At 45.0% G+C, this 26,490-nt stretch overlaps 1 protein-coding gene across 2 annotated transcripts in view; it reads left to right on the top strand.

Annotated features, from left to right (window-relative positions):
• The window catches only part of SPEN (spen family transcriptional repressor), a 63,886-nt gene that overhangs the window by 6,249 nt on the left and 31,147 nt on the right, over window positions 1-26,490 (top strand). For both annotated transcript variants that reach the window (XM_080921886.1, XM_080921885.1), the window contains exons 2-3: window positions 8,004-8,324; window positions 12,991-13,467. In XM_080921886.1, coding sequence (XP_080778012.1) covers window positions 8,004-8,324; window positions 12,991-13,467 — 798 coding nt within the window. The remainder of the gene's footprint in view (window positions 1-8,003; window positions 8,325-12,990; window positions 13,468-26,490) is intronic.

The following is a 26,490-nucleotide window of genomic DNA, read 5'->3' as shown; positions in this document are numbered from 1 at the left end:
GGCCAGCCTGGTCTTCAGAGTGAGTTCTAGAAATTCTGGATGATCCTGTCTCAAAACAAAGGAAACAAAGTTTGCCTAGCAAGGTTGGTGCTGGTGGTGTAGTCTCCCCCTTGGTACCTGACAGGTATGTTGTGGGAGATTCCCTGGACTTGTCAGTCTCCACTCAGCAGCCTTAGCATGGGGTGACAGCTCTCCCTATGTTCCCTTCCTCGGGAGGCTGAGGCAGGAAGATGAATTGGAGCTCTGGATGAAGTGAAGAGGGGCCTTCCTTTGGGTGGCGATTAGCTCCTCAGCTTACTCATGTCCCCAGTGTGGCGGAAGCTTTCCATATCTCAGTCCCGGAAGAAGCCTCTTTTGCTAGTGGTGTGGTTCTTTAGAAATCAAAAACTTAGATTTATTTTCAGGTATTTATTGTGCATGTCTCTGGGGTATGTGTTTGTGAGAGAAGGTGTTGGTGGAGACCACAGGCATCAGGTTCTTTGGAGCTAGAGTTGTAAGCTTGGTTATGAGCTTCCTGACACGGGTTCCTGGGAATTGAACTTGGGTCTTTAAAATACTATGCTCTGTTAGCTGTTGAACCACCTCTTCAGTCTTAGAAATCAAGATTTTAAGTGCTCAGAACTGTGATTTTTTTTTCAGAGCTGAGATGTGTGTACTGTACACGCATGTATAATCATGAACATTGCTGTGTCTTAATTTACATTTGTGTGTGCTCATAGAACTTAGAGCAGATGTGCAGCAGTCAGGCTAGCTTGCCGTTCTGTCCTCGTCCCTTGGGAACTGGACTTAGGACAGGAGCAAGCACCTTTTCTCACTGGGTCCTTGCACCTGTAACCATTTGATTTTACACTGAGTTGACTTGTTCAGTTAATCAGAATATCTATTATCAATGATTAGTATTACAGTCATTATTTTGTAGGTGTATGGTATGTCTGAGTACAGGCCTGAGCATGGTGTGGTGTGTGTGTGTGTGTGTGTGTGTGTGTGTGTGTAGTATGTAGGTCAGAGGACAACTTTTGGGGGTTGAGCCAGGGAATCACGCTCAAATCCCCAAACTCCCACAGCAAGCCCCTTTACCCACTAATGGGTCTTAAGGGATGGTGAGGTTTTGACCTCGCTTTTCCGTGCTTATAACTCTTCCAAAGTAGTGAGGGACCCGACTCCTGCCCTTACATGCACAGCTTTGTTCAGTAGTTACTGTCCTTTGTAACTCAGCTCCCAGGTGCTCTGCCACCCACTCCTGCCACTTGTGAGGACATGGCCCTGGTGGCTCTTAGCAAGTTTTTGGAATCCAATGTGGTGAGGCTGGCAAAGAAGAAAAGAAGGTGACTTTGGGAGTGGCTTTGCTGGTTTTGCCCTTTTCCCCTGTCAGATGTGCTGCCTCTGGGGCATGATGAACAGACTCACTCAGCCTCACTCAGCCTCAGGGTCTGGAGGCGCAGCTGCTGCTAAGCACATGGGGCTGAGCCTAAACAGCACATCAGTCTGAGGTGTGTTTTTTCTCCTGCTAGTCATACAACTCATTTATCAACTTTCTTACATTATGTTGAGTATAGGTTTTAGGATTTGTGATGGTGAAGAAGGCTTACACTGAATCAGGCAAGCAGCAGCCTTTAATGTGGACTTGGGAAAAGCAACCGTTTCCTAAAATTTAACATAGACTATAGAGCCCTGTGGCCACTAGTGACTTAGAGCTCACTGTGCTCTAAGAACATTAACTCTTTTTCTTTTTTTTCCTTTTCTTTCCTTAGCAAGCCACCCCACTTCCCTCAGAGACAGGGCCTCCCTCTAAAGACCAGGCTGGCCTAGAACTCAGAGATCCACTTGCCTCTGCCTCAAATGCTGGGATTAAAGGCACAAACCAAAAAAGAAGTGCTACTTTTTAAGATATTATTTGTTTTACTTTCTGAATGAGCATTGCCTGCACGTATGTATATGCACTGTATGCATGCTGGGTGCCCACAGAGGCCAGAAGAGGTCATTGGATCCCTGGAACTGGAGTTACAGGTGGGTGCTGGGAACCGAACCCATGTCCTCTGGAAAGCAGCAGATGCTCTTAACCGCTGTGTTCCAGTGGGCTCATTTTTTTATTTGGGGCAATTTTTCTATCTCAGCCTCTCTGAGTGCTGCTGGGATTATAGGCGTGAGCCATCATCTGTGGGTTGGGGCTGCTTTTTTCCATACTATTGGTATACCTGTTCCTTGGCATAAGCCTCACAGTGGGTTTGTTGCTTCATCATCATCATCACCATCATCATCATTGTCATCATCATCAGTGTGCCTGACAAGGTCATGAGGGTTGTCAGATCCCCTGGAGTTGGGTGCTGGGACTTAAACTCCCAGTCCTCTAATGTAAGGACAATCTATTCTCTTTTGTTTTGATTTGTTTTTGATGCAAGGTTACATAATGGAGCTCTGGCTGGCTTGGAACCCACCACATAGACCGGCCTGTTCTCCCTCTGAAATCACCTGCCTCTGCCTCCTCAATGCTAAGAGTTAAAGGTGTGGACTACAGCACCCTGCCAGTGTTTGCTCCTAACCAACCAGTCCTACCCCAGCTCCGAGTAACTGTTTTTCTGAACCAGATCTCGGATGTCTCATTTTATCCATTAGTATTTCAATACTTTCAGAATGTGGAACTGTTTAAAGACGCCACAGCACTATAGTCATTATAATTACACCAGAGTGACTAATTCTTCTTGTTGTCAAACACCAGTTCAGAAGTTCTGGTGCCTTAGGAAAGAATCAAGGCGCTGTAGTAAGGTGCCTGGAGAGGCCAGAAGAGGGCGCCCGACCCGCGGGAGCTGGAGTCACAGGCCTGAGTTGCAAGCCTTCTGACATGGGTGCTGGGAACTGAGCAACTGCTTTCCCTGCTGAGCTATCTCACTAGCCCCATGTGAACGTTTTCTCCCTCCCATGTGCTCCGTCGCCGAGCTATATATTCTCAGGACCTTGTCCATCTTTTTTTTTTTTCCTTAAAGATGTATTTATTTATTATATACAAGTACACTGTTGCTGTTTTCAGACACACCAGAAGAGGGCATCAGATCTCATTACAGATGGTTGTGAGCCACCATGTGGTTGCTGGGAATTGAACTCAGGATATCTGGAAGAGCAGTCAGTGCTCTTAACCACTGAGCCATGTCTCCAGTCTTTTTTATTTATTTATTTTTGATCCTGTCCATCTTTTGTGGGTTGATTTATTTAATCTTTTTCTTTACTTCTTTTCTTTCATGGGGATGGAGCAGGTTGTCACTTTCCCTGTACTTGTAGGGATTTTGCATTGTTATCAATCTTAACTACTTTCCCAAGGTTGTATGTACTGAAATCCAGTGGTTTTTTGCTTTGACAGAGAGACACATACATCAACAAATAGTTGTAAATCCTACTCCTCTCCTCCCCTCCCCCTCCCCTTCCCCTCCCCTTCCCTTCCCCTCTCCTCCCCTCCCCTCCCCTCCCCTCCCCTCCCCTCCCCTCCCCTCCTTTCACTCCAAGGGCGGTATCTCAGGAGCCCATAATAGGAGCAGGAACCCAGTTTATTGGCTTACACTTGTGATCCCAGCACCCAGAGGCAAAGAGAGAAAAGAAGATTGCTGCAATTAAATGTTTCCATAGTGACTTCAGGACAGCTGGAGCTATGTAGCCAGATCTATCTCACCACCCCAAACCCAGGAAAAAGGACCAGGGCTTATGGTGGACAATTTTGTTGGATTTAGGGATTTTGAGGAGTGTTGTTGTTGCTTGAGTCAGGAATTTTTTTCTTTTCTTTTTCTTTCTTTCTTTCTTTCTTTCTTTCTTTCTTTCTTTCTTTCTTTCTTTTTTTTTAAAGATTTATGTAAGTACACTGTAGCTGTTTTTGGATACACCAGAAGAGGACATCTGATCCCATTACAGATGGTTGTGAGCCACCATGTGTTTGCTGGGAACTGAACTCAGGACCTCTGAAAGAACAATGCTCTTAAACTGCTGAGCTGTCTCTCCAGCTCAAGTCAGGGATTTCTGTGTAGCACTGGCTGTCCTGAATTTCCTCTGTAGACCAGGCTGGCTTCGAATTTAGAGATCCCTGCCTCTTTCTCCAAAGTGCAGAGATTAAAAGGGTGGGTACCATCACTGTTTATCTGGTTTTAAGTTTTTAACCATCTTTAGTAATTAAATTTTATGAATCAGTTTCATATATAAATTAATTGCACATTAGATTTTTTTTAACATCACTGTGAAGTAAACATTTGACCATTATAATAAATTACTACCATAGTCAGGTATACTTGAAGTAGAAAATGCCTTTCAAGTGTGTCCTGTTTCAGAAAGTGTGTCAGTTGACATGCAGTGAGGTTATGTAGAGCTTTTTGCCTTCCTGCCTGCTGTCTGCTTTTCTTTCTTTAATGTCTAGTGTGTATTTTATGTGTATGAGTGTTTTGCCTGCATGTATGTATGTGTACCATGTGTGTATCTGGTGCCTATGGGAGGGGGACAGAATCAGAAGAGGACATCAGGTTCCCTGGAACTGAGTTACAGCTGGTTGTGGGCCACCTTGTGAGTGCTGTGGACCAGACCTGGTTTTCTGCAAGAGTAACAAGTGCTCCGAGCCACTGGCCCCTCTCTCCAACCTCAGAATCTTGTTTGTAAAGTAAAGCCTTGCAGGGATTGGGGCTCACATTGGAGTGATTGGGACTCCACACACTCAGGAGGCTCTTCCAAAAAAAAAAAAAAAAAAAAAAGAGCTCTTTTGTTTGGCAGACAAGAGGATCCCTTCCACCCCTATTTGATCTGAAATAGGTTATCTAGACAGGCTTAAACTTTATGTAGCCAAGGATGGAATGGCTGACCTTCCTGCACAACCCTTTTGAGTGTTGTGTATTTTGTGGGTTCTTCCACTCCTTTCCCACCCTTTTAATGCCCTTCCAACCCCCTAGCACTAGATTAGAGAGAAAAGGATAGAGGGACAGGGGCAGCGTTATAGATTACATTCTTTGTTGATTAGGGCCTTCAAGTTCCAAGTTTCTTGGGGAAGTTTGACCTTGGATGTCAGCTAATTTCTTCTTTGCATATGACTCCTCAACCATCTAACAATCCACCAACTCTCTCAGGCCCTAGCATTTATCTACCCTTTCAGAACAAGTCCTCAGAATTCTCAGTGTTACACAAGTGCAGAAACTATGCAACAGGCAAAATCACACCCCTGCTAGAGCACAAAGCAAATCATAGTCCGCTTCTGTGGATGGTCTGAAGCAGCCCTGTATCCCACACATGTTAAAAGAATAATCATACTTGTTTTTAAAGAAACCAAAGATTCCACTACAGTGTTGGGATCATAGATATGCATTATGTTTGGTGTTTTGTTGTTTTGTTTTGAGAGAGTCTTGCTGTGGCACTGCCCGGCCCTACAGTGTTGACCTTTCTACTTTAGCTTCCAGGGTGCTGGAAATTAGAGAGATGAAGTTGTGCTTTTTTAAGCTATTTAAAGTTAAATACACATACATATTATTTAACTATATATACTATTTTCTCTATATATATACAATTCTATATGACTATTATATATATAGAGAGAGACAGCAGTTATTTTAATTATTGTAGAAGTGTTTTGCTTTTCTGTTTTCTTGTATGTCTGTGTACCACACACGTGTGTTTGGTGCCTGTGGATGGAGACCAGAGGAAAGCATCAGACATTCTGGTTGTGAGCTGTCCTGTGGGTGTTGGGAACCAAACCCAGGTCCTCTAAGAGCAGCCTGTGCTCTCAGCTAACCGTCTCTCCAGCCCTTAAAAATGTAAATCTTATTTTAAATTATATGTGTGCACGGTATATGTGGTTATGTAATGCATGTGTAGGTGCCCACAAAGGCCATCAAATTCTCTGAAACTGGAGTCATAGGCAGTTTTGAGTCATTTGACACAGCTTGTGGGAGCTGAGCCCCTGTCCTCTGTAAAAACAATGCATGATTTTGGGCCATCTCTCCAGCCTGCTATATAACTTTTAAAGCCATGCTGTCACTGGGCTATAGCTGTAGACTCCTCTTATAGTCTCTGGCTTTTCTTCTATGTTCCCAAGTTCTTGAATATACAGTCTGAGGCTATTAAAATACTGAAGTGACATTCTTCAGGGCATCTCTGAGGACTGTTAATATTTATTGTAGACAGTTTAGAATGTTGAAAGACTAAGCTTGACAAAACCTTACAGTATTTTGGGTAGTTTTTCATTCTGTCCTGAAAACTTAGGTGATTTGTCAGCCCTCTGTGTTCAGCCAGCTAGGGGTGGGAAGGGGGATGTGTGTTAGGGAAAAATGTCCTCTTGGGACTGGAGAGCCGGAGAGCCAGCTCAGCAGGTAAGAGAAGCGCAGGAGCTCAGCTCCCAGCACCCACACATTGGCTCACATCCATCAATAGCTGCCCTTTCAGCCCCTCTTCCAACCTCTAAAGGCACTAGGCTGAAAAGATGGTTTTTGAAGAAATGGCTGCTCTTCCAGAGGCCTTAAGTTCAATTCCCAGCAACCACATGGTGGCTCACAACCATCTGTAATGGGATCCGATGCCCTCTTTTGGTGTGTCTGAAGACAGCTACAGTGTACTTATATATAGTAAATAAATAAATCTTTTTTTAAAAAAAAGCATTTTATCTGTTTAATAAAAAAGTGAGTTTAGCCATGCATGATGACACATGCTTTTAGTTCCAGCACTTGGGAAGCAGAAGCAGGCAAGAGTTGAAGGCTAAGCCTGGTTTACAGAGCAGTTCTAGGCCAGCCAGGGCTACCTAGTGAGGCCCTGTCTTTTTTTTTTTTTAAAGTTAAATTGTATGTATTGTTTCATGCTACAGACTCAAGGCTCTTGTCATATATTTAAAAGGTATTTTGTTTGTATGGGAAGAATCATTTAAATTTCTATTAAACCATTCCCTCAGCTTATGGTACCCCCCTGCACCCTCATGTGCGCACACGTGTGTGTGTGTGTGTGTGTGTGTGTGTGTGTGTATCAAGTATGTGTTTATGCACCATGACTGAGGATAGCCTTCTGGAGTCAGTTTTCTCATTGTGTCTTTTGGTTTTTGGGTCAAATTCAGGTATGTATCAGGTGTGTCCAGTTTTACCTGCTGAGCCATCTCATTGGCCCTCATCAATCAATTGTAACAAATAGTTTGTTCACTCGTCTTCAAGTGAAGAGTTTTCTGATAAGACAGGCTTTGGTACCGTGTGTTTCATTTTTAAAAAAGCAGTAACTTAAATCATCACAGGACTGGAAGAAACCTGCTTTCTCCTAATGTTAGCTTTTCGGGGAAAACGAGAAACCAGTTGGCTTCCTAACTCTCCTGCCTGTCCCCAGAATGTTGGAACTGCTGTCTTGAGCCACCACATCCCTCTTGAGCGTTTTAAAGCTACTTTGATTTTATTTTAGCTTTCATCATATTTCTTACAGTGTAAGGATTACTGAGAACTTTTGAGGAGTTCATTTTAGCTAAGTGTTCTTGGAAGGGTAAAGGTAGTTTTAGTAAACACAAACAGTGGTAAAATGATAAAATACTGATGTGCAAATAAATACTTGTTTCAGAGTATATACAGCATGAAAGTGCAAATGAGCTTTACCAGTCTGTGAGTGTTGTGTTTTACCTGGGGGTTATTTAAGTAGCCATTTTGGGGACCTGGGAGATAACTCAGTTTGTAACGTGCTTGCTGTTCAAACATGAAGACCTTTGTGTGTTCAGTTCTCAGCATCCTCACAAGAACTAGACTGCAATCACATCTAGCCAGATCAAAGTCAGTGAGATGCCCTGTCTCGGAAATGAGGAGACAGACCAAGGCCCTTGACATGGGTCTCTGCCTTTCCACATAATAAGCATTTAGAAACAGGTATCTCCAACAGAACTACTTTGTAGGTCATGTTTCATACACACACACACATATACATGTACACATATATAAAACATAAATTATCTGAAAAAATATTTTGGAAAATTATTTTTTTTTGGAAAATTATTGATGTAAATAACTTTATTTCTTTTTTTCCCCCCCCAGATATGGCCGCGTGGAAAGTGTCAAAATCCTCCCCAAGCGGGGGTCTGAAGGAGGAGTGGCTGCCTTTGTGGATTTTGTGGACATTAAAAGTGCACAGAAAGCTCACAACTCCGTTAACAAAATGGGAGACAGAGACCTTCGCACGGATTATAACGAACCAGGCACTATTCCGAGTGCTGCTCGGGGACTGGATGATACAGTATCCATAGCTTCTCGTAGTAGAGAGGTTTCTGGGTTCAGAGGAAGTGGTGGAGGGCCTGCTTATGGCCCCCCACCATCACTTCATGCACGGGAAGGACGCTATGAGCGGAGACTCGATGGGTAAGTTCCAAGGTTTTGGTAGGCAGGTATTTTGTATTTGATGTGGTGAGAAACAGAAACTCATATTTAGGGGCCCCAGATGGATTTAAAGTTTTGGGCATTCTCAATGTTTCCTATTTTGGGTTGGAAACGGAAGCTATTTCTGTCCCAGTGGCTGGCACCTCACTGAATCGTAGAGGATATTTCCTGCAGCAACTGGATATCTACTGGTGAGATCATATGGCGGAAGAGCTCCCGTAGAGCTTCAGTCTTGGGGTTACCTGGCTTCTAGAAGGACGTGTCCTCCTTTTGGATATTATCAAGGCCTTCCTTGGATATATCCTTACTACCAGATGGAGCTATTTGGCTGCCGGTTTTGTCTTCGGGCTATTTGGAATATAACCGGAGTATCAGAGCCTACAGAGCTTCTAGAAGCTGATAAGCACCTCTCAGTTTTCAGTATGTAAAGCCTACAGACAGATTGGATTGTCACAGAATATCTCGCAGATCACTGATTCAACCACTTGGATGCTACAAACAATACTCCAGTGTGGAAATGTGTGCGTGGGCGAGGGAGATCAAAGGCAACGCTTGATTTCCCATTTTGGATCTACTCCCTTTCTGTGGAATTACATTTGATGGAATTGGGGAAACTGAGGCAATGGACATTTATAAATGCTGGATATAGCCGCTGCTAACTGCCGGGATATATGGGATGCTATGAGCTCAAGACTCCAGCAGCCGAGGGGAAGAGGATTACTGTCGCTTCTTTAGCAGGTTACCGCCCTGCTGAGGGAACTTTAGCTTTGGACTGGCCGATCCGTTGTGGATACAGCAGTCAAACTGACCGGGCTGGATGTCTACAAAAGTGAACAGTTACCAGCAACTTTGTTCTTCATTGGTTGGAATTATAGAGAAATTTTCCTCGTTGCCAGCTGCCTGATTCCTTTCTTTAGGGATGCAGATTTTTATGAATGTGGATCAATTTATAATTGTCTACTATCTCAAGAAAGAAGTCTGGGGGTTTAAGAGTTACAGTTTGTTTGGGACTACTTGCTTCCTGTGGAATTATTTGTCTGGTCACTAAGATTTTTTTTCTTGTGGTTCATCTAAATATCATTTGACACCCTTGCCCACTAAGAAGGTGGATTACCCCTGTAAGAGGGGCCAAAATTGGGGAAGTTATGTTCACAATTCTCTCCCTAGATTTAATTGGGATTATAGGTCGTGTTTCCACAGTTGGAAAAGGTTGGTATGTCCTGACCTGTGTGTATTAGCCCCTCTTCTAACCCAAGTCATTCTCTCCCCCACTAACCTAGATGCACAGTACTAATAGACGAGCCCGAGACTAGCAGTTAGATTTCAGCTCTGCTCCTCTTGTGCCTGCCTGTGTTTTCCTAATGGATAAGAACTGCACATACTTGTGGAATACCAGCTGTAGCAGTAACTGCCTAGAACTGCTGCTTATCGCTTCTGTTTTATTAATTACGGCTTCACCAATTAACACTTGGTAGTGTGCGGAAACAAATGTTTTCTTGTACATTTCAAAGGCACCTTCTTGTTAGACATTGAAATAGTCAAATTTCGAAATTATAGTTAATGAAAAAGAAAAATAATGTCATTTAATAGAATTATAGATAATGAAAAAGAAGTAATGTCATTTAATACACTTAAGGAAATATAAGACACACACACACACACACACACACACACACACAGTCTAACAGCTTCAAAGTTTTCCCATGATGGTAGCCGAAGCCAAAGTAGCTGACGGCAGTCTGAGGAGATGGCACATCCACGAGATGCTTCCATGTAGCCAGAGTCCTGAGTTAGATCCTAATACCCAGTAAAGCCTGGCACAGTGATTGGCAGCTCTTGCCCTCACTGAGGAGCTGGAGACAGGCACCTCGGGAGCTTATTTGCTAGTCAGCTAGCTCGGTTGGCGGGGCTCCAGGTTGAGTGAGAAACCTTCAAAAATGAGGTCTAGGTTGGGTGTGGTAACACACACCTTTAACCCCACCTTTAACTGGAGGCAGAGGCAAGTGAGTATCTCTGAGTTTGAGGCCAGCCTGGCATATACAGTGAGTCCTAGATCTTACAAAGTGTGACTAGAAATAAGGTTTAAAAGGAAGACACCCAGTTTGTCCTCTCTGTGGGTCATAGACATGTGCGTGCACACAGCCTGGGTTAGTACTGAGCAATCTGGAAGATGGAGGTGAGCCCTGTGGAGATACTGGAAGTCTAGGGATGGATTGAGAAGATGATGTCAGTTGTCACAGAACTGAATCCAGCCTTGTTGGAGACTCTAGTTTATCTTCATGATTCTGTATTTCTTTGATAGAAGATTATTGATAGAGGTTGGGGTCTCCTTCCTTCCTTCCTTCCTTCCTTCCTTCCTTCCTTCCTTCCTTCCTTCCTTCCCTCCCTCCCTCCCTCCCTCCCTCCCTCCCTCCCTCCTTCCTTCCTTCCTTCCTTCCTTCCTTCCTTCCTTCCTTCCCTCCGTCCCTCCCTCCTTCCTTCCTTCCTCCCTCCCTCCTTCCTTCCTTCTTCCCTCCTTCCTTCCTCCCTCCCTCCCTCCCTCCCTCCTTCCTTCCTTCCTTCCTTCCTTCCCTCCGTCCCTCCCTCCTTCCTTCCTTCCTCCCTCCCTCCTTCCTTCCTTCTTCCCTCCTTCCTTCCTCCCTCCCTCCCTCCCTCCCTCCTTCCTTCCTTCTTCCCTCCTTCCTTCCTCCCTCCCTCCCTCCCTCCCTCCTTCCTTCCTTCCTTCCCTCCGTCCCTCCCTCCGTCCCTCCCTCCTTCCTTCCTTCCCTCCCTCCTTCCTTCCTTCCTTCCTTCCTTCCTTCCTTCCCTCCTTCCCTCCTTCCCTCCCTCCCTCCCTCCTTCCTTCCCTCCCTGCCTCCCTCCCTCCCTCCCTCCCTCCCTCCTTCCTTCCTTCCTTCCCTCCTTCTTTCCTTCCTTCCTTCCTTCCTCCCTCCCTCCCTCCCTCCTTCCTTCCTTCCTTCCTTCCTTCCTTCCTCTCCTTTTTTCCCCCTTTTTTTTGAGGCAGGATTTCACTGGCCTCACACTGAGACTCACTTATCTCTGCCTCCATAAAAGAGTGTGGGCTGCCATGCCCAGTCCCTTAAATTACCGTATAACTGCATATGTGCTGTCTCTCTCTCTCTCACACACACACACACACACACACACACACACACACACACACACGCTCGCATGTATGCACACACATGCAGTAAGTTCTGTGCTCTTGAGTTGGTAACTGTTCACATCTTAACTAAGAATGTTCAGAGGACTAAGGATGTTGCTCAGAGGTGGGGCACTTCCCTAGAACACATCCAGAACATGTACAGGGTTCTGGATCGGGTCCCAGCGCTGCAGAACAACCAGTGACGTTAAGTTAGTTCATCGCCAATAGCTGCTCAGAGTAGCTCACAGTCACCAGCATTGCTGGTTTTATCTCAGGCACCTTGAGTGCAGTCAAAGCCAAGAAGACCTTTCCTCCCGTCACTGAGCACACATGTTAAGAAACTGAACCATGGAATAGGTATTTAAAAATTATGTGACAGTGGTTGGGTACACAAGGAGATAAAACACCTTCCATTCTTAGCTACAGTTGTGAAGATTCTTTTAAACAACATCCCAGGATTTTTGATATCCTAGTTGCTCTTAAGATTCTTTTTCATTTTTAAGTCTAATTATTTGGGCAATGTATGTAGCTTAGTGATTTATTTAGAGTCCCTATGCATAAAAAAATGGATGAGAGGCCCGATGGTGGTTCATGCCTTGTAGTCCCAGTTCCTAGGAGGCTGAAGCGGATGGGTTGAATGTTGCAAGTCTGTCCTGGGATACTCAGGAAAACCCGGTCTGTCTCCATGGGAAGGAAAGTTGAGGAGTAGGAAAATGTTGCATCTGATTTTCCCCCCTTATTTGTTTTGTAATCCTTCCACTGAAGTGTGGGGCTGTCACAGGCTGCAGCGTCTTCTCAGTGCGGTATGCAGATGTGTCCCAAAGTAAACTGCAAATAATTAGAAATTTTTTACTCAGATGAAACTGCAAAAAAACCTTTCACATCAAGTTGTGCCTGGTGGGTGTACTCGGAAGCAGAGGCAGGCAGGTCTCTGAGTTTGAGGCCAACCTTGTTTACATACGTCCGTCAGGGTTACATAGTGAGACCCTGTTTAAAAATAAACCTCAGCTAGACAAACATACCAGCGAACTTTCCTATTGAAGTCAGGGTGCAAGCTGGGCACTGTGCGCTGTGCACATCCTGTAATCCTGTGCTGAAGATCAGAAGTTTAGGTTAGCCTTGTCTATGTAGGGAGCTTGAGGTTAGCCTGAGCTATAGTAGACTTTTAAAACAACAAACAACAAAAACAGGAAAAAAGGTTGGTGTTACAACACACACACACATACAAATGCACACAGACACCACACCACACCACAACCAATTCAAGTTGGGAAACTCCCAATAAAGGGATCACCACCAGGGAAGGCCCATTAAAGAAAGAAAGTAGCAATGCTCTAGTGAGGTTTTGCAGTCAAGTACAATGTCAGAGTTCGCTTACACTACGGTTTGTGCTGTTCAGAAAGAGGTGAGGTGGTAAGGCAGCTCTGATGTGAATGTTTGCATGACTTGCATTCAGGTTTGCTTGCTCCTTTCTGATTAAATATTTTCCCCTCCTAAATGCAGGGCTTCAGATAACAGGGAGCGTGCTTATGAACATAGTGCCTATGGACACCATGAACGGGGGACAGGAGCATTTGATCGGACAAGACATTACGATCAGGATTACTATAGAGACCCTCGAGAGCGGACTTTACAACACGGGCTCTATTACACTTCTCGGAGTCGAAGTCCAAACCGCTTTGATGCTCATGACCCCCGATATGAACCTAGGGCTCGGGAGCAGTTTACACTGCCCAGTGTGGTACACAGGGATATCTACAGGGACGACATTACCCGGGAGGTACGAGGCCGACGGCCAGAGCGCAATTACCAGCACAGCAGGAGTCGCTCACCACATTCGTCCCAGTCTAGAAACCAGTCCCCGCAGAGGCTGGTGAGCCAAGCGTCCAGACCCACCAGGTCCCCCAGCGGCAGTGGCTCTAGGAGTAGATCCTCCAGTAGTGACTCCATCAGCAGCAGCAGCAGCACCAGCACTGACAGGTAGGTTCTCAGCTGCTCACTGGCTCCAGTGAACCAGCGCCTCATGTGTTCTCAGTGGCCGGCGGCAGTGGCCAGAATACTTCATGTTTAAAGAAAGTAATCTTGGATTTTGTGTTTAATGAGTAACATGCAGATATGGAGTTAACCAGAGTCTGAGTGATGATTTGTGTGTCAGAGCTGTTGTGAAAATTCGGTTTCTGGAAAGGAAGAGAATTAGTGATGGAAGTCTGGTGAGACAGATGTGACCTGGGTCTCTGCGGTTTCATTGGAACTTAAGTGCACAGAGTCGGGTTAAATGTGTTGGTGGAATATTGTTTATTGTCAGCAAGAAATTCCACTTTAAGCATATTTTAATATCACAGAGTGCTTTACCAATTTTATAAATGTCTTCTTTCACCCAGAGTTACGGCATTGTTCTTCAAGGCTGCAAAAACTCAGTTGTTGGGCTTTTTTGGATACTAAGGGGTTTTATGGTAGAGATGGCAATACTAAACTGAAGGTAACTAGCAAGGAGACTTAGAGCTTAGGCTGTAAGCTAAACTGTTCCAAAACTTCATGTTGTAGAGTTGAGTAGATGGTACAGTCCTTAGGTAACACTGGGTAGTTAGTGTCCTTGTGACTTGTAAGCCCTCGCTTTCTCATTGTGTGTATGAATCTGATGTAGAAGTAGGATTGGCATCACACGCCTGCAGTGCCTGCCACACCCCCAGTGGTATGCTCACCACAGATGAAGAGCCCCAAATTCCTAGAAAACAAACAAATACTGTTATTTATTGTGAATAGTAAACTGAAATGGCTTACTGCAACGTCAGGATATAAATCCCTTCCTAGTGGGCAGATGTCATTTGCTTCATGGCCGCTGGCAGGCTTCGTGCATTCCTTCTCTCTGTTGTTATTCAGACTGTTAAACAAGGCGCCCTGTGTTTAAATTTGGGTAGCATTTATTATAAACCTAGAACATACAGCTTCTTTGACCCGATTATAAAAAAATCCAGAATTTTCTTTCAGTATTATGAGTTTTCAGTATTTAATAGAAACAAATAGTCATGTTATTGAATAGCTCTCTTAGGTTTCCTAAATAGCTTAATTTAAAATAGTAAAGTGGAAACTTTTAGCTTTTTTTTTTTTTTTTTTTAAGTATTCATTTATTTATCTATCTGAGTGCTCTATTTCTATGTATGCTTGCAATACAGAAGAGGGCATCAGTGTTAGGGGAAGGATGAAGAGAGTGGGGGGCATATGGCCCATGGAGGTGCGGCGAGGCCTGAGGGCAAGGGAGATGCCTCTGAGGGGTCTATGTTGGGAATCCCTTCCCTGAGGGACCAGCCACACAACAGTATAGTACGGAATAGAGTTTATTCAGGTCATGGGAGAGTTAAGAGGGTGGTAGAGGCAGAGAGAGAGAGAGAGAAGTAGAGGAGTAGAGGAGTAGAGGCCGGCCATGAGCACGTGGGACAGAGGGGGAAGGGAAGGGAAGAGGGAGGCTGCAAGAGCACAAGGGCAAGAGAGGCCAAGAGAGAGAGGAGGGGTCAAGCAGCTCCTTTTATAGTGTCAGGTCACTGGGGCGGAGCATACCTGGCCACTGCTGGGTAATTGAGGGGTGGGGTATACCTGGCTGTTGCTAGGTAACTGAGAGGTGGGGTTTACAGAATCCCAACAATCAGATCTCATTACAGATGGTTGTGAGCCACCATGTGGTTGCTGGGAATTGAACTCAGGACCTCTGGGAGAGCATTTAGTGCTCTTAACCTCTGAGCCATCTCTCCAGCCCCTAGCTTCATCTTCTTAATCTAGCTATGATCTATTTGGAAATTGCCATGTTAGTGAACTAGTACTTACTTTAGGAAGCCAGAGAAGTCGGATTGGCGTGTTAGCTGGACAAAGGGTGGATGAACAGGTTGTAAAACCCTGTTGTGTTTCACTTTCTTCTTTATTTCTCTAAAACCTGCTCATTAAAGGAACCCCTCAGTATTTCAGGGGTCAGATCTGGACTGAAAGTGTGTGCAGTGTGGGTGTTGATGTAGTGTTAGGAAAGTCCATGAGCTCAGCCCCGTGTCAGCTTTACACTGAAGGCCCTGGTTACAATATGGCCAGGACACAAAGCTTATGTGCATGTGTGATCTGATATGCTCCTAGAGCTCGTCTTTGCTCACATAGATGTTCAGATCTGTGTTCTGACAGTCTGAACGGGAGGAAGGGCAGAACGTACCTGGAAAAGACCTGAGAACCAAGTCTTAGGGTGAAAGTGGGTGAGCAGGAAGATCCCAAGGTGGCTGTGGCAGGTGACCCTGTCCAAGATGTCCTGCTGACAGAGAGGACAGCAGCTGGCGGGTCAGAAGCTCACGTCTGACCAGCTGAGCAGTTTAATGTGTCTCACTCACGGTGTTTGTATCTTTAAAATGTAAACGTTTATGCTCTTTGTATTTTCCAAGGCTCTGATTTGTACCGGGAAGGCACACATTAATGAGGCAGGAATTCAAGCCTGCTACCAGAGGACAGCACCCCATGGGCTTGGGGATGTTGACATTACAAGTGTGTGATGCCATGCCCTGGTTTATGGGGTTCTTTAGGTTGAGCCTGGGCTCTCTGTGTGCAAGGCATCCCAGCTACCAAGTGAGTCTGGTCTTCAACCTGTTTGTTTAACCCCTTTGAAGATGTTCTGATACATTTCTTAGCTTATTGGTTTCCTTTTATATATAGTAATAAGGAAGTAAGTGTGTATGTACTTATGAATATGTACATATATTCATTATATGTGTGTGCATGTATAAGATTAATTGTGGTCACAATCCCTTTTCCAGAAGCAGGATTTTCTGGGCCTGGTATATTTCAGCCTTACACATTGCTTTTAGTTACCTGAGCCTAACATGTTAGCTTATTGATTTCTTTCTGTTATTGGCAGTGTGACAGCTGCTTTGTGATAAGTGCTTGGTATCTGTGTGTTGAATAATGGGAGAACCTTGAGACCTAAGGGGGAGCTGGTCAGGCTGTAAGGACCATGTAGAATGGAAGGAGAAAGGCATTTTAATTTAGATGGAGACTCGTGTGGGCAGAAGAACGATCTGAAAGTTTTGAGACCAGCAGTTAGTTTTTGTGTGTGACAGGGTCTCCCTACATAGCACTGACTGACCTGAAACCTTACTGTATAGACCAGGCTGGCCTCAAATTCAATCACCTGCCTCCGTATCCTGAGTGTTGGCATTAAAGGGGTGTGTTACTGTACCTGGCTAAGACCAGCAGATAGCTTAAAAATGGTTAAACATGTTAAAAGTTTAGGATTTTATTCTTTAACATTAAATCTTTGTAGGTTTACTTGTTTTATGTGTATTAGTGTTTGGCCAGCATGTATATATGCGTGTCATGTGTGCCGGGTTTGCACAGAGATCAGAAGATAGTGTACATCCTGGAACTAGAATTATGGACACCACTGTGTGGGTGCTCAGAACTGAAGTCAGGTCCTCTGCAAGAGCAGTAAGTGCTATTAATCGTGGAGCCATCTCTCCAGCCCCAGGGTTTTGCTCTTTATACAGAGATAAGCATGCAAGGACTGAGAATAGAGGTGGCTGCTGAGGTGTGCACTTTGGGAAAGCAGCTGCTGGGCCTGCCCACTTGGAGTGCTTGTCTAGAATGCATAAGGTTTTGTTCTGCAACACACAGCAGCAACGAAGAACAAAAAAAGAAGACCCCCAAACCCACAAACCTGTACCACCCCACTCTGCAGAAAAACCAGCCAGTCAGCTAACCACATCAGCCCGTCAAAACCATGGGGAGGCACCTGTAAGCTCAGAGTAGAATTACAATGTTAGGTCTTTGGAGAAGGAAAGCAGGTTGTGCCAGAGAGTGCCTGACTGGGGATGGGTGGTGACAGTGTGCTGAGGCTGAGCCAGGGATGACACTGCCGGTTCCCCAGCAGCACCACAGCGCCACAGCGCCTCAGTGCCACACGCTCTTGGCCTTTCTCAGAGACTTCTCGGAATCAGCTGGGAAACTTAGCCGGGTTCATAGTTAACATGAGGGACGCTGAGCCGGTGGAGGGGGATGGTCATATGGTCACAATGAAATTAGCTCTTGTGGTACTGAGAAGGTTCTCTTAGCCCTGTGTTCCTTTATCAGATGTTCCTTTTCCTCTATAATTAACATGAAAAGAGTAATATTTTGGAAAGTCATACAAATTTATACGGCTTTATTTCTTTTTGGGAAGAAATAGCTCCTTTAAATCAGGTGTGGTGTTTATCATTTAAACAGGAGGCTCAGAAAGTCCAGGGGCATCCTCAGCTACCTAGTGAATTTTGAGGTCAATTTGGGACATATAACCTGTTGGTTAAACAAACTGAAGACGTGTTGGTTTTTTTTTTTTTTTTTTTAGTACAGAATAGAGTTTATTCAGGTCATGGGAGAGTTAAGAGGATGGTAGAGACAGAGAGAGAAGTAGAGGAGTAGAGGCCGGCCATGAGCATGTGGGACAGAGGGGGGAAGGGAAGGGAAGAGGGAGAGCAAGGCTGCAAGAGCTCAAGGCCAAGAGAGGCCAAGAGACGCGTCGTTCTTTAATCCCAACACTCGGGAGGCAGAAGCAGGCAAATCTGTGAGTTCAAGGCCAGCCTGGTGTGCAGAGTGAGTTCCATGCCAGCAAGGTCCACAGTGAGACCTTGTTGCAAACACCTTCCAACAAATGCAAAACCAAAACCCCAGACAGAATCACTAAAACAAGCCCCCTTCTCTCTCCCCTTTTAGATGATTTTTAAATGGAATAGTCACAAAAGCTATTTAAAGATGTTTGAAATTAACATTGTTTTATATGTTGTAAGTTGACCACACCATAAAGAGTTTCTCCTTGTCATTTTGCTGACTGGGAGACCAACCTTTTATACACCGTGACTGAGGGAATGACAGTGGCAAGACTTCTGGCAGCCCACCTGGAGTGAGCCCACGAGGTTGTGCCACTTTCCTGAGAGCTTTTCTCACAGCTTTCCCGGCAGTTGCTGGTGGGACGCAGGCCCGGGTGTAAGCTCCACCCCGTCCTGTCCTGTGCTGCGGCAGGTGCCTGTCTTTGTTGTAGCTGCCGTCCAACACACTGGTTTGCCTTTAACAGAACACTTACTTGTTTTATTTTATTTTTAATTTATTTATTTTCACGTACATGGATACACTGTCACTGACTTCAGACACACCAGAAGTGGGCATCAGATCCTATTACAGATGGTTGTGAGCCACCATGTGGTTGCTGGGAATTGAGCTCAGGACCTCTGGAAGAGCAGTCAGTGTTCTTAACCGCTGAGCCATCTCTCCAGCACGCAGATCACTTAAATGCATTAAGTTTCTTGAGTGTTTGAAACTAGAACATGTACTTTGTGACCAACAGTTGCAATTCTTAACATGAACTGCCTCTGCTGTCACCGCCAGTGGGTTGGGCTCTGCACCAGACCCACACCTGGGCTTCTTTACTTAGAAGCACAGACCAGCACGTCAAGCCTCCACCGGAACCTTAAATCCTGGGTGGGATCATTAGTAAAGGGTTTGGTACTGTTGCCTCTTGCCCTGGCTGTGGTGCTGTCGCCTCCTTCCTGTCAGAAGAGTAGTCTGCTATTTCTTTAAAGGAAAATGGGAGGGGGTGTTTTGGTTGTTTTTAAATTGATACAGAGTTTTTCTGTGTAGGCCAGGTTGGACTCAAACGCAGAAAGATTTGTCTGTCCCTCTTGAGTGCTGGGGTTAAAGAGAGCTAAAAATGTAAATATTAAAAGATTTAACTTTACTGGGGCTGGAGAGATGGCTCAGTGGTTAAGAGAATGGACTGCTCTTCCAGAGGTCCTGAGTTCAAATCCCAGCAACCATGTGGTGGCTCACAACCATCTGTAATGAGATCTGATGCCCTCTTTGGTGTGCCTGAAAACAGCCACAGTGTACTTACATACATAAAATAAATCTTTTAAAAAAGTTGTCTATAAGTGGTCATGGTCTTGAATGATGTAATCCTAGGCTTGTGGGGGTGACCAGACATTCAAGGCCATTCTCAGTTTACGTGGCACACTTGGGTCAGCCTAAGGACACATGGGACCCTGTCTGAAATGAAAAATAGTCTATGACACCACTAAGTTCCCCTGATGTTGGACAGTTTGGAATTTTATCTTACTTGAATTTTGGGTAAAAAGTTTTAAAAAATATTGAATACCTTTTAGATCCCCCCCTCCCCATTGTTGGGTAGCTGAGGAAGACCTTGCTCTACCACTGAGATAGATATACTGTGACCCCTGAGCTTTGATACTGGGCATAAAAAGGTGGTGAAAAAGACACTTTTAATTTAAACAGTGTTAACATAATGTAATTCTAGTCCTTTGGAGGCTGAGGCAGTTTAAGTACAGGGCCATCCTGTATATAGTGAGGTACTCTCTCAACAAATAGAAGCTGGTGGTGGCACAGACCTTTAATCCCAGCACTTGGGACACAGAGGCAGGCAGATCTCTTGAGTTTGAGACCAGCCTGGTCTACATACAAAGTCCAGGACAGGTAGAGCTATACAGAGAAAGCCTGTCTCAAAAACAAAACAGACCAGAATTGACCCTGGTGTCTAATCTCTTATTTCTCCTTGAGGACAGAGTTTGCACAGGGCCCTGTGGATATCTGCATGTTCCATACAGTTCACAAGTAGCTTTGTAGAAGTTTTACCTCTACAAGCTGGTTTGAGTTGTGAGAGGTACTTTCTCTCCAGCTCACATAGACACTTCCAAATGCCCAAACACTTACAGGGTTTGAAAGAATGTGTGAGGGAGCCCTGGGGTTGGTCCCCTTGTCACTTGACACCTTTGTTTTGCTTTTGTGAGTGTGCTTTTTTAAGGGGTTAATTAGGAGAGTGAATTGGCTTGTGCGTGGGTGTGTGTAAGTACACTCCTGCCACAGTGAACATCTGTCCTTCCTTGCCTTCTGTCTTGTGTGAGGCAAGGTCTCTTGTTCCCCACTGCTCCTGCCAGGCTCTCTGGCCTTACAGCTTCCTGGTTTCTCCTGTCTCTACATGACAGCGCTCTTAAGGATTAATACATCCATAAGGAACGATGTCTGGTTCTAGGGATGGAAACTAAAGTCCTCAGTCCCGACGACGGCTCTCCAGCCCTTGTTTGGTCTTTTAGAGAGAGGCTCTTGCAGTGCCCCTACTCCTGTGTGTGAGGATATAGGTGTGTGCGATCGTGGTGGACTCTGTGAGATCTTTTTAAAGTTAGGGCAATGCTTTTGTTATGACATGCTCAGAGATAACATACCAGAAAGTGTATATGAGTGCTCATTTTATTGCCTGGTCATGCAGTTCACTATGATATATAGTCTTCTAGAAAGTTCCACATGTGGGAGTAGCTTCATAAGTATAATAAAGAAGAGCTTCTCGCTGAGTGTGGTGCACACCTTTAGTTCCAGCACACTGGAGGCAGAGGCAGGTTAGCCTGTTCCAAGTATTTTGGACTCTGTATCCAATATAAATAAATAAATCAGATTAAGATGAATTGCTTAAGTTGAAATGTTATTTTTTCCATTTGAGAAATGATGTATGGAGAAAGATGTCTTGTTAAGAGACCATTGAAACAGTCTTGTTGGTTGCAAAAGAAGTACACACACATACACACACACACACACACACACACACGAATTTGTGAAAGTCAGCAATTAGGTTTATATTGCCTTTTTTTTTTTTTTTTTTTTTTTTGGCTAACAAATGAAATACATATTTTGGGACACTCAGGAAGGTTTCAAGGAAAGGCTTAGAGGATTCTTTTTACTTAAAGCAGCCATTGTCAAAAATTAAAGATAGAGGGTTTTTATTTTTGTTTGGTTTTTGTTTTCTGAGGAGGGGATGTTGGGTATGGAGCCTTGGCCCTTTTGCACGCTCTCCCACCAAGCTCCACCCTCTAGCCAGTACATGCTCTTAATTTGTCTTGTGGCCCATGTTTTCACCTAAAGTGCAGTTATTTGCACTCTTATATAAGCTCAAGTAACATGCTGCATTGCCTTATGTGTGTTTCTTGAGCCTCTCCAAGGGCTCAGAGAACAGTACCAAAGATGTACTATGAGCAAGAACTATAATCCTGACTGTGGGCCTTTGTAGCTACCGGGTGCTGTTTCTAGTTTGCAATTTCCTGCTGTTTGTGATAAAATCCAGTAAAAGTCAGTTCATGGTATTATCCACCAGTTACTCTGCTTCCTTGAAGTATAGTATCCAGATTTTCCTGGAAGTTATATTCAGAACTTGTAGTCAGTAGCCAGACCTGAGGGACAGCAACTCCTCACCTCCCACCCCCAGAGTATTTGTGCATGCTCTGCTACAGGTAGTGTAGGGCTGTTTAAAGGCCGAGTGTGTTTAGTAGAGTGTTCTGGTGAGGAGGAACACTGCAGGTTTTCCCTTCCCTTCCATGGCAACCTGCAGAGGTCACTGCAGAGCCTCGTTTTGCAGATGTTCTGCTTCCCACACAACCTTGTATCTTAAGGTTGTGGGCATGGCCGGGCTGGGAGTGATGTGGACTAAGTGTGGAAGGGAAGTTGGCTGCCTAGTTCGGACTGTGGTGATCCGGGAACAGGTGCATTTCCTAGCTGGCTTCCCAGAAACCATGTCAAGTCTAGAATTTTAGTAACACTTAAAAGAAGTCTGTGTGTGTGTGTGTGTGTGTGTGTGCGCGCGCGCGCGTGCAGGTGCCTGCCTGCCTGGTGGTTTTAGGGCCAGAAGAATAAATCTTCCTTTTGGGGCTTAAATGCTGAGCCGACTCGGTTTTTCTCTCCCACCGGAGGGAGGAAAAAAAAACTAGTCCGTAGCTGAGCTTGGTTTAACGAGCTAGGGACTGTGTATCTTGAACCAGCCTGAACTGGAATTATCCGGTTTGAGTTGGCTATTTGCCACCTCCTGAAAGCTTCCTTGTTTTGCCAGCGTTTGCCTTGTTTGTGGAGTTGCTGGGCGCAGTGGGCAGAAACTGCTGCTGGGACCAGCAGGCCTGGTGGTGTGGGTGTGGCGTGGGTGTGCTCTTGGGGGCGGTGCCTACCAAGCCCAGGGGCGGGGCCGCCGCGCTGTCCTGCTGCCCCGACCTCTTGCTGTAGTACATACACTGTTCTGATCCCCAGTGCTGCCTTGTTGCACCAACGCATTCTCTAGGGACCTGGTGACTAGAGCTCTCTGGAGCTGCTTTTATTCAGCTTCCCATTCTTTTTTCCCTTGGGCTGTGCCAGGGTCGATTTTTGGTTAGGTTGAAAGTAATTAAAACAAGTTAGGGTAAATGTGCACTTTGATAAGATTTTGACATTGATGTAATGTTTGGTTTGCTTGTTTTCGAGGCAGGGTCTCACTATGTAGCCCTGGCTTTTTTGGAATTTACTCTGTAGACCAGGCTGACCTTGGAACTCAGAGATCTACCTGCCTCTGCCTCCAGGTGCTGGAATTAAAGGTGCTGCCACGTCCCCTTTGTTCTATTTTTGATACAAGGTCTCAAGTAGCCCAAGCTGACCTGCACTTTCTGGAGGATGGATGTTCTAGAAATACTGACTCTCATCTGTACTCCTGAGTGTGGAGCCAGGTGTGAGAAGCCTGGCTCCCAGTTTGTATTTAGTAATCCCTTGCCACTTTCCTTTCTTCTTAAGATACCTTACTTTCCTGGGCATTGGTGTTTTGCTTGCCTTTGTCTATGTATCAGGGTGTCAGATCTTAGAGTTACAGACACTTGAGAGCTGCCATGTGGGTGCCGGGGATTGAGCCCAGGTCCTCTTGGAAAGTGGGTGTATGTGTGTGCTCTTTACCTCTGGCCCTGAGTTTTCTTTTTAAGGATGGAAGCTAAGATTTAATACCTACTGAGCAGAGCTTTTTGTTGTTTTTTAAAGATTTATTATTTATTATATGTAAGTACACACCAGAAGAAGGCATCAGAGCTCATTACAGATGGCTGTGAGCCACCATGTGGTTTCTGGGAATTGAACTCAGGACTTCTGGAAGAGCAGCCAGTGCTCTTAACTGCTGAGCCATCTCTCCAGCCCCATGAGCGGGATTCTACTACCAATCAGTATAGGTGTTCCCCAACCTTATGACAGAACTCACTCTATATCTTAGACCTGCCTGAGTGTGTGTGTGTGTGTGTGTGTGTGTGTGTGTGTGTGTGTGTGTGTATTTATGTCTGCTTGGAAGCTAGAAGAGGCCCCTGGACAGGAGTTAGGGTTTAGGGTTGTTTGCAGGTCCTGGCTTACATCAGTCTTGGGGTCTGAGCTGTGGTCCTCACACTAGGGCTGCTAACCACTGAGCCATGTTCTTGCCTTGCTTCTGGGCCACCACACCTGGGTAAACTTACTGTCCATAAGGAAAAGGTTAGTGTGAAGGTTGTTTAAAGTGATGACTAACGTCTTCAGCAGAGGTCCTACTATGTGTCTGTGAACATGCAGTAGAGTTGTGCTGTGTTGCTCCAGAACAGGGTTCCTACAACCAAACTGAGGCGTTCTATGGGGACAGCTGCTTTTGAATGTGCGTCAAGTGCCGTGACCATTGTGCACTATTGCTTTCTGTCTTTGGAAATTCTAAAGAAATGGTTGCATTTAAAGGGAACAGCTTTAGGTTGAGGTTTCTCAATAATAAGCCAGCATTCCTGCATTGTGACGCCAAGCTGTCTCTGGGTAGATTAGTGCCTTTCAGACCTCTAGGGCCTGAGGATACTTGCAAAGAATGTTCAGAAGTAGGCACTCGCAGGCTTCTTGTTCTGGACAGGATGGAGAGTTAAATTTGGAAAGGACAAAACCTCACGGTGTATTGATGCGGCATTGATATAGGCTGCATCAGGTACCAGTTGGGATTGCATTTGAAATTAAATACCCCATGTGTTGGTGGGTATGCGGCCGACACTGGAATCACTGTACTCAAGTGTCCCATTTAAGCTTGAGCTACAGAAGGACATCCTGAATATAAAAAAAGGTGGATCAAAAAAAAAAAAAAAAAAAAAAAAAAAAAGGCAGATCATGGTAAACTGCACCAAAGAGGCAGAGGCAGGTGGGTCTCTGAGTTCGAGGCCAGCCAGGATTACATAGTGACACTCAGTGGTTTGAGTGAGAAAGGTCCCACATGGGCTTATGTGCTCGAATGCTTAGTCCCCAGTTGCTGGAACCATTTGGGAAGGATTTGGAGGCACGGCAAGGTGCTTCTCTCGGTGTGGGCTTTGAGGTTTCAAGAACCCACAAAAGCCCTGTTCTCTGTTTTCTGCCTGTGGATCAGGGTGTAAGCTCTCAGCTGCTGCTGCAGTGCTGTACGTGATGCTTGGTTGCCGCCAGGCTTCCCACCATGTTCTTGGACTAACCCTCTGAAGCTATAAGCAAGCCCCCAGTTAACTGCTTCCTTGTATCGGAATGTTTCATTGCAGCAATAGAAAAATAACTATGACACCTTGGTGCAAAACAAAAGACACCTTCCAAAAACAACCCTCCAAACAAAAACCCTTCCACATTCTATTTGATCTGTGTGCTGTCTTGGTTCAGGCTTTTCTAAGCATTTGAGTTAATTTTATACACTACACAGTTAAGAGAATAAGTAGATTACACTATGACATCATTGATACTGAGATTTCCTTTCCCTTCATCTTAAAATTTATTTACTTAATGTGCATGAATACACTGTTGCTGTCTTCAAACACACCAGAAGAGGGCATCAGATCTCATTACAGATGGTTGTGAGCCACCATGTGGTTGTTGGGAATTGAACTCTGGAAGAGCAGCAGTGTTTTTTTTTTTTTTTTTTTTTTTTTTTGGAACAACTTTATTTAAGAAAACAAATAAATGAACAAATTTTAAGCATTTTTGCATAAAAGTATATGAATACGTTTTTGTCAGTGCTTGGCGTTTTTTTTTTTTTTCAAAGGTTTGATAGTGTGCATTAAGGTTTTACTAGTTAGAATGAGCATAAAGTACATGTAAAACAGGAGAGCAGCAGTGTTCTTAACCACCGAGCCATCTCAGATTTTCTTATCTGTCTCCTGACTGTCAAGTCCAAAGGAAACTCCCAGTTCCCCAAACTCCAAAAGGCAGCCCAAATGTCCAGAAAGGAGGGTCCAGGCTGACCTGTCTACAACAGGATTTCTGGTGATTAGAGAAAAGCCAGCTGCTTCTTACCTGCCAAAAGGAGGTAGTTTTCTTACCTCTGGCAAAAGGGACCTGGCTCTCCAATTACCATAAGCCTGTGTTGCTTATCAGCATATCAAGGTTCCTGTTAGCCTCTAGGCTCCCTCAGTTCCTACTTACAAGTACTTGCTGTACAGTTCAAAGACACTGGCAGCCCCCTGCCTCTGCACTCCCTCCCAGCTATTCTTACTACAGGCTCTCCAGTCTCCATCCCCTGCTAGTTTCTCACAGACCCTGCTCAGTCTACTTTTCTCTGTCTGCTCTGTACTTTTTCAGATGCCTCTGGTGTTTTTTCACACCATTACTGGGAGCTGTAACTGTAACCATTACTGGGAGCAGGCTGTGGGCAGGTTCTTTCCTGCACACCCTCCGATGTATTGCCTGCCCCGGCACCCTTGGGTGCTCTAATGCTGCTGCTGTGAGGACAGCTCTTCTTCTTCAGGCAGACTTGCTCTGACTGTGGAGAGAGCATTTGTGCTTGACGCTTTTGGAACTTTATTTTTCTTGAGACAGGGTCTTTTGGTGTAGCTCAGGTTGCCCGCAAACAATCCTCTTGCCTCGGCCTTCTAAGCGCTTGAATTCTAGGTGCATTTCACCGCAGTGGGCTGTATTAGGTTCCTTTGCTTTGAGGATGACTTGAGAAGGAGCTTTTCTGAAGAACTCGGCCTTGTGCAGGCCAGGCAGGTACTGTGACGTGCCCTGTGCTTCTCACCTGCTTTCTGAATCTCAGGGATTGCAACTACTTTTACTTGTCCTCTTTGGAATTTAAACTGAAAACACTCCGGAGCCAAAGTTGGTTGTTTCCCAAAAGTGAGTCAGTGCTCTTAGCCGCCCCTCCAGCCCTGCTTTTTTTGTTTGTTTGTTTGCTTGCTTGCTTGCTTGTTTTTGGCAGGATTTCTCTTTTCTCTTGGCTGT

This window comes from Micromys minutus (genome assembly GCF_963924665.1).
Source record: "Micromys minutus genome assembly, chromosome: 9".
NCBI classification, from domain to species: domain Eukaryota; kingdom Metazoa; phylum Chordata; class Mammalia; order Rodentia; family Muridae; genus Micromys; species Micromys minutus.
This window is presented reverse-complemented; position numbering and strand designations above follow the sequence as displayed.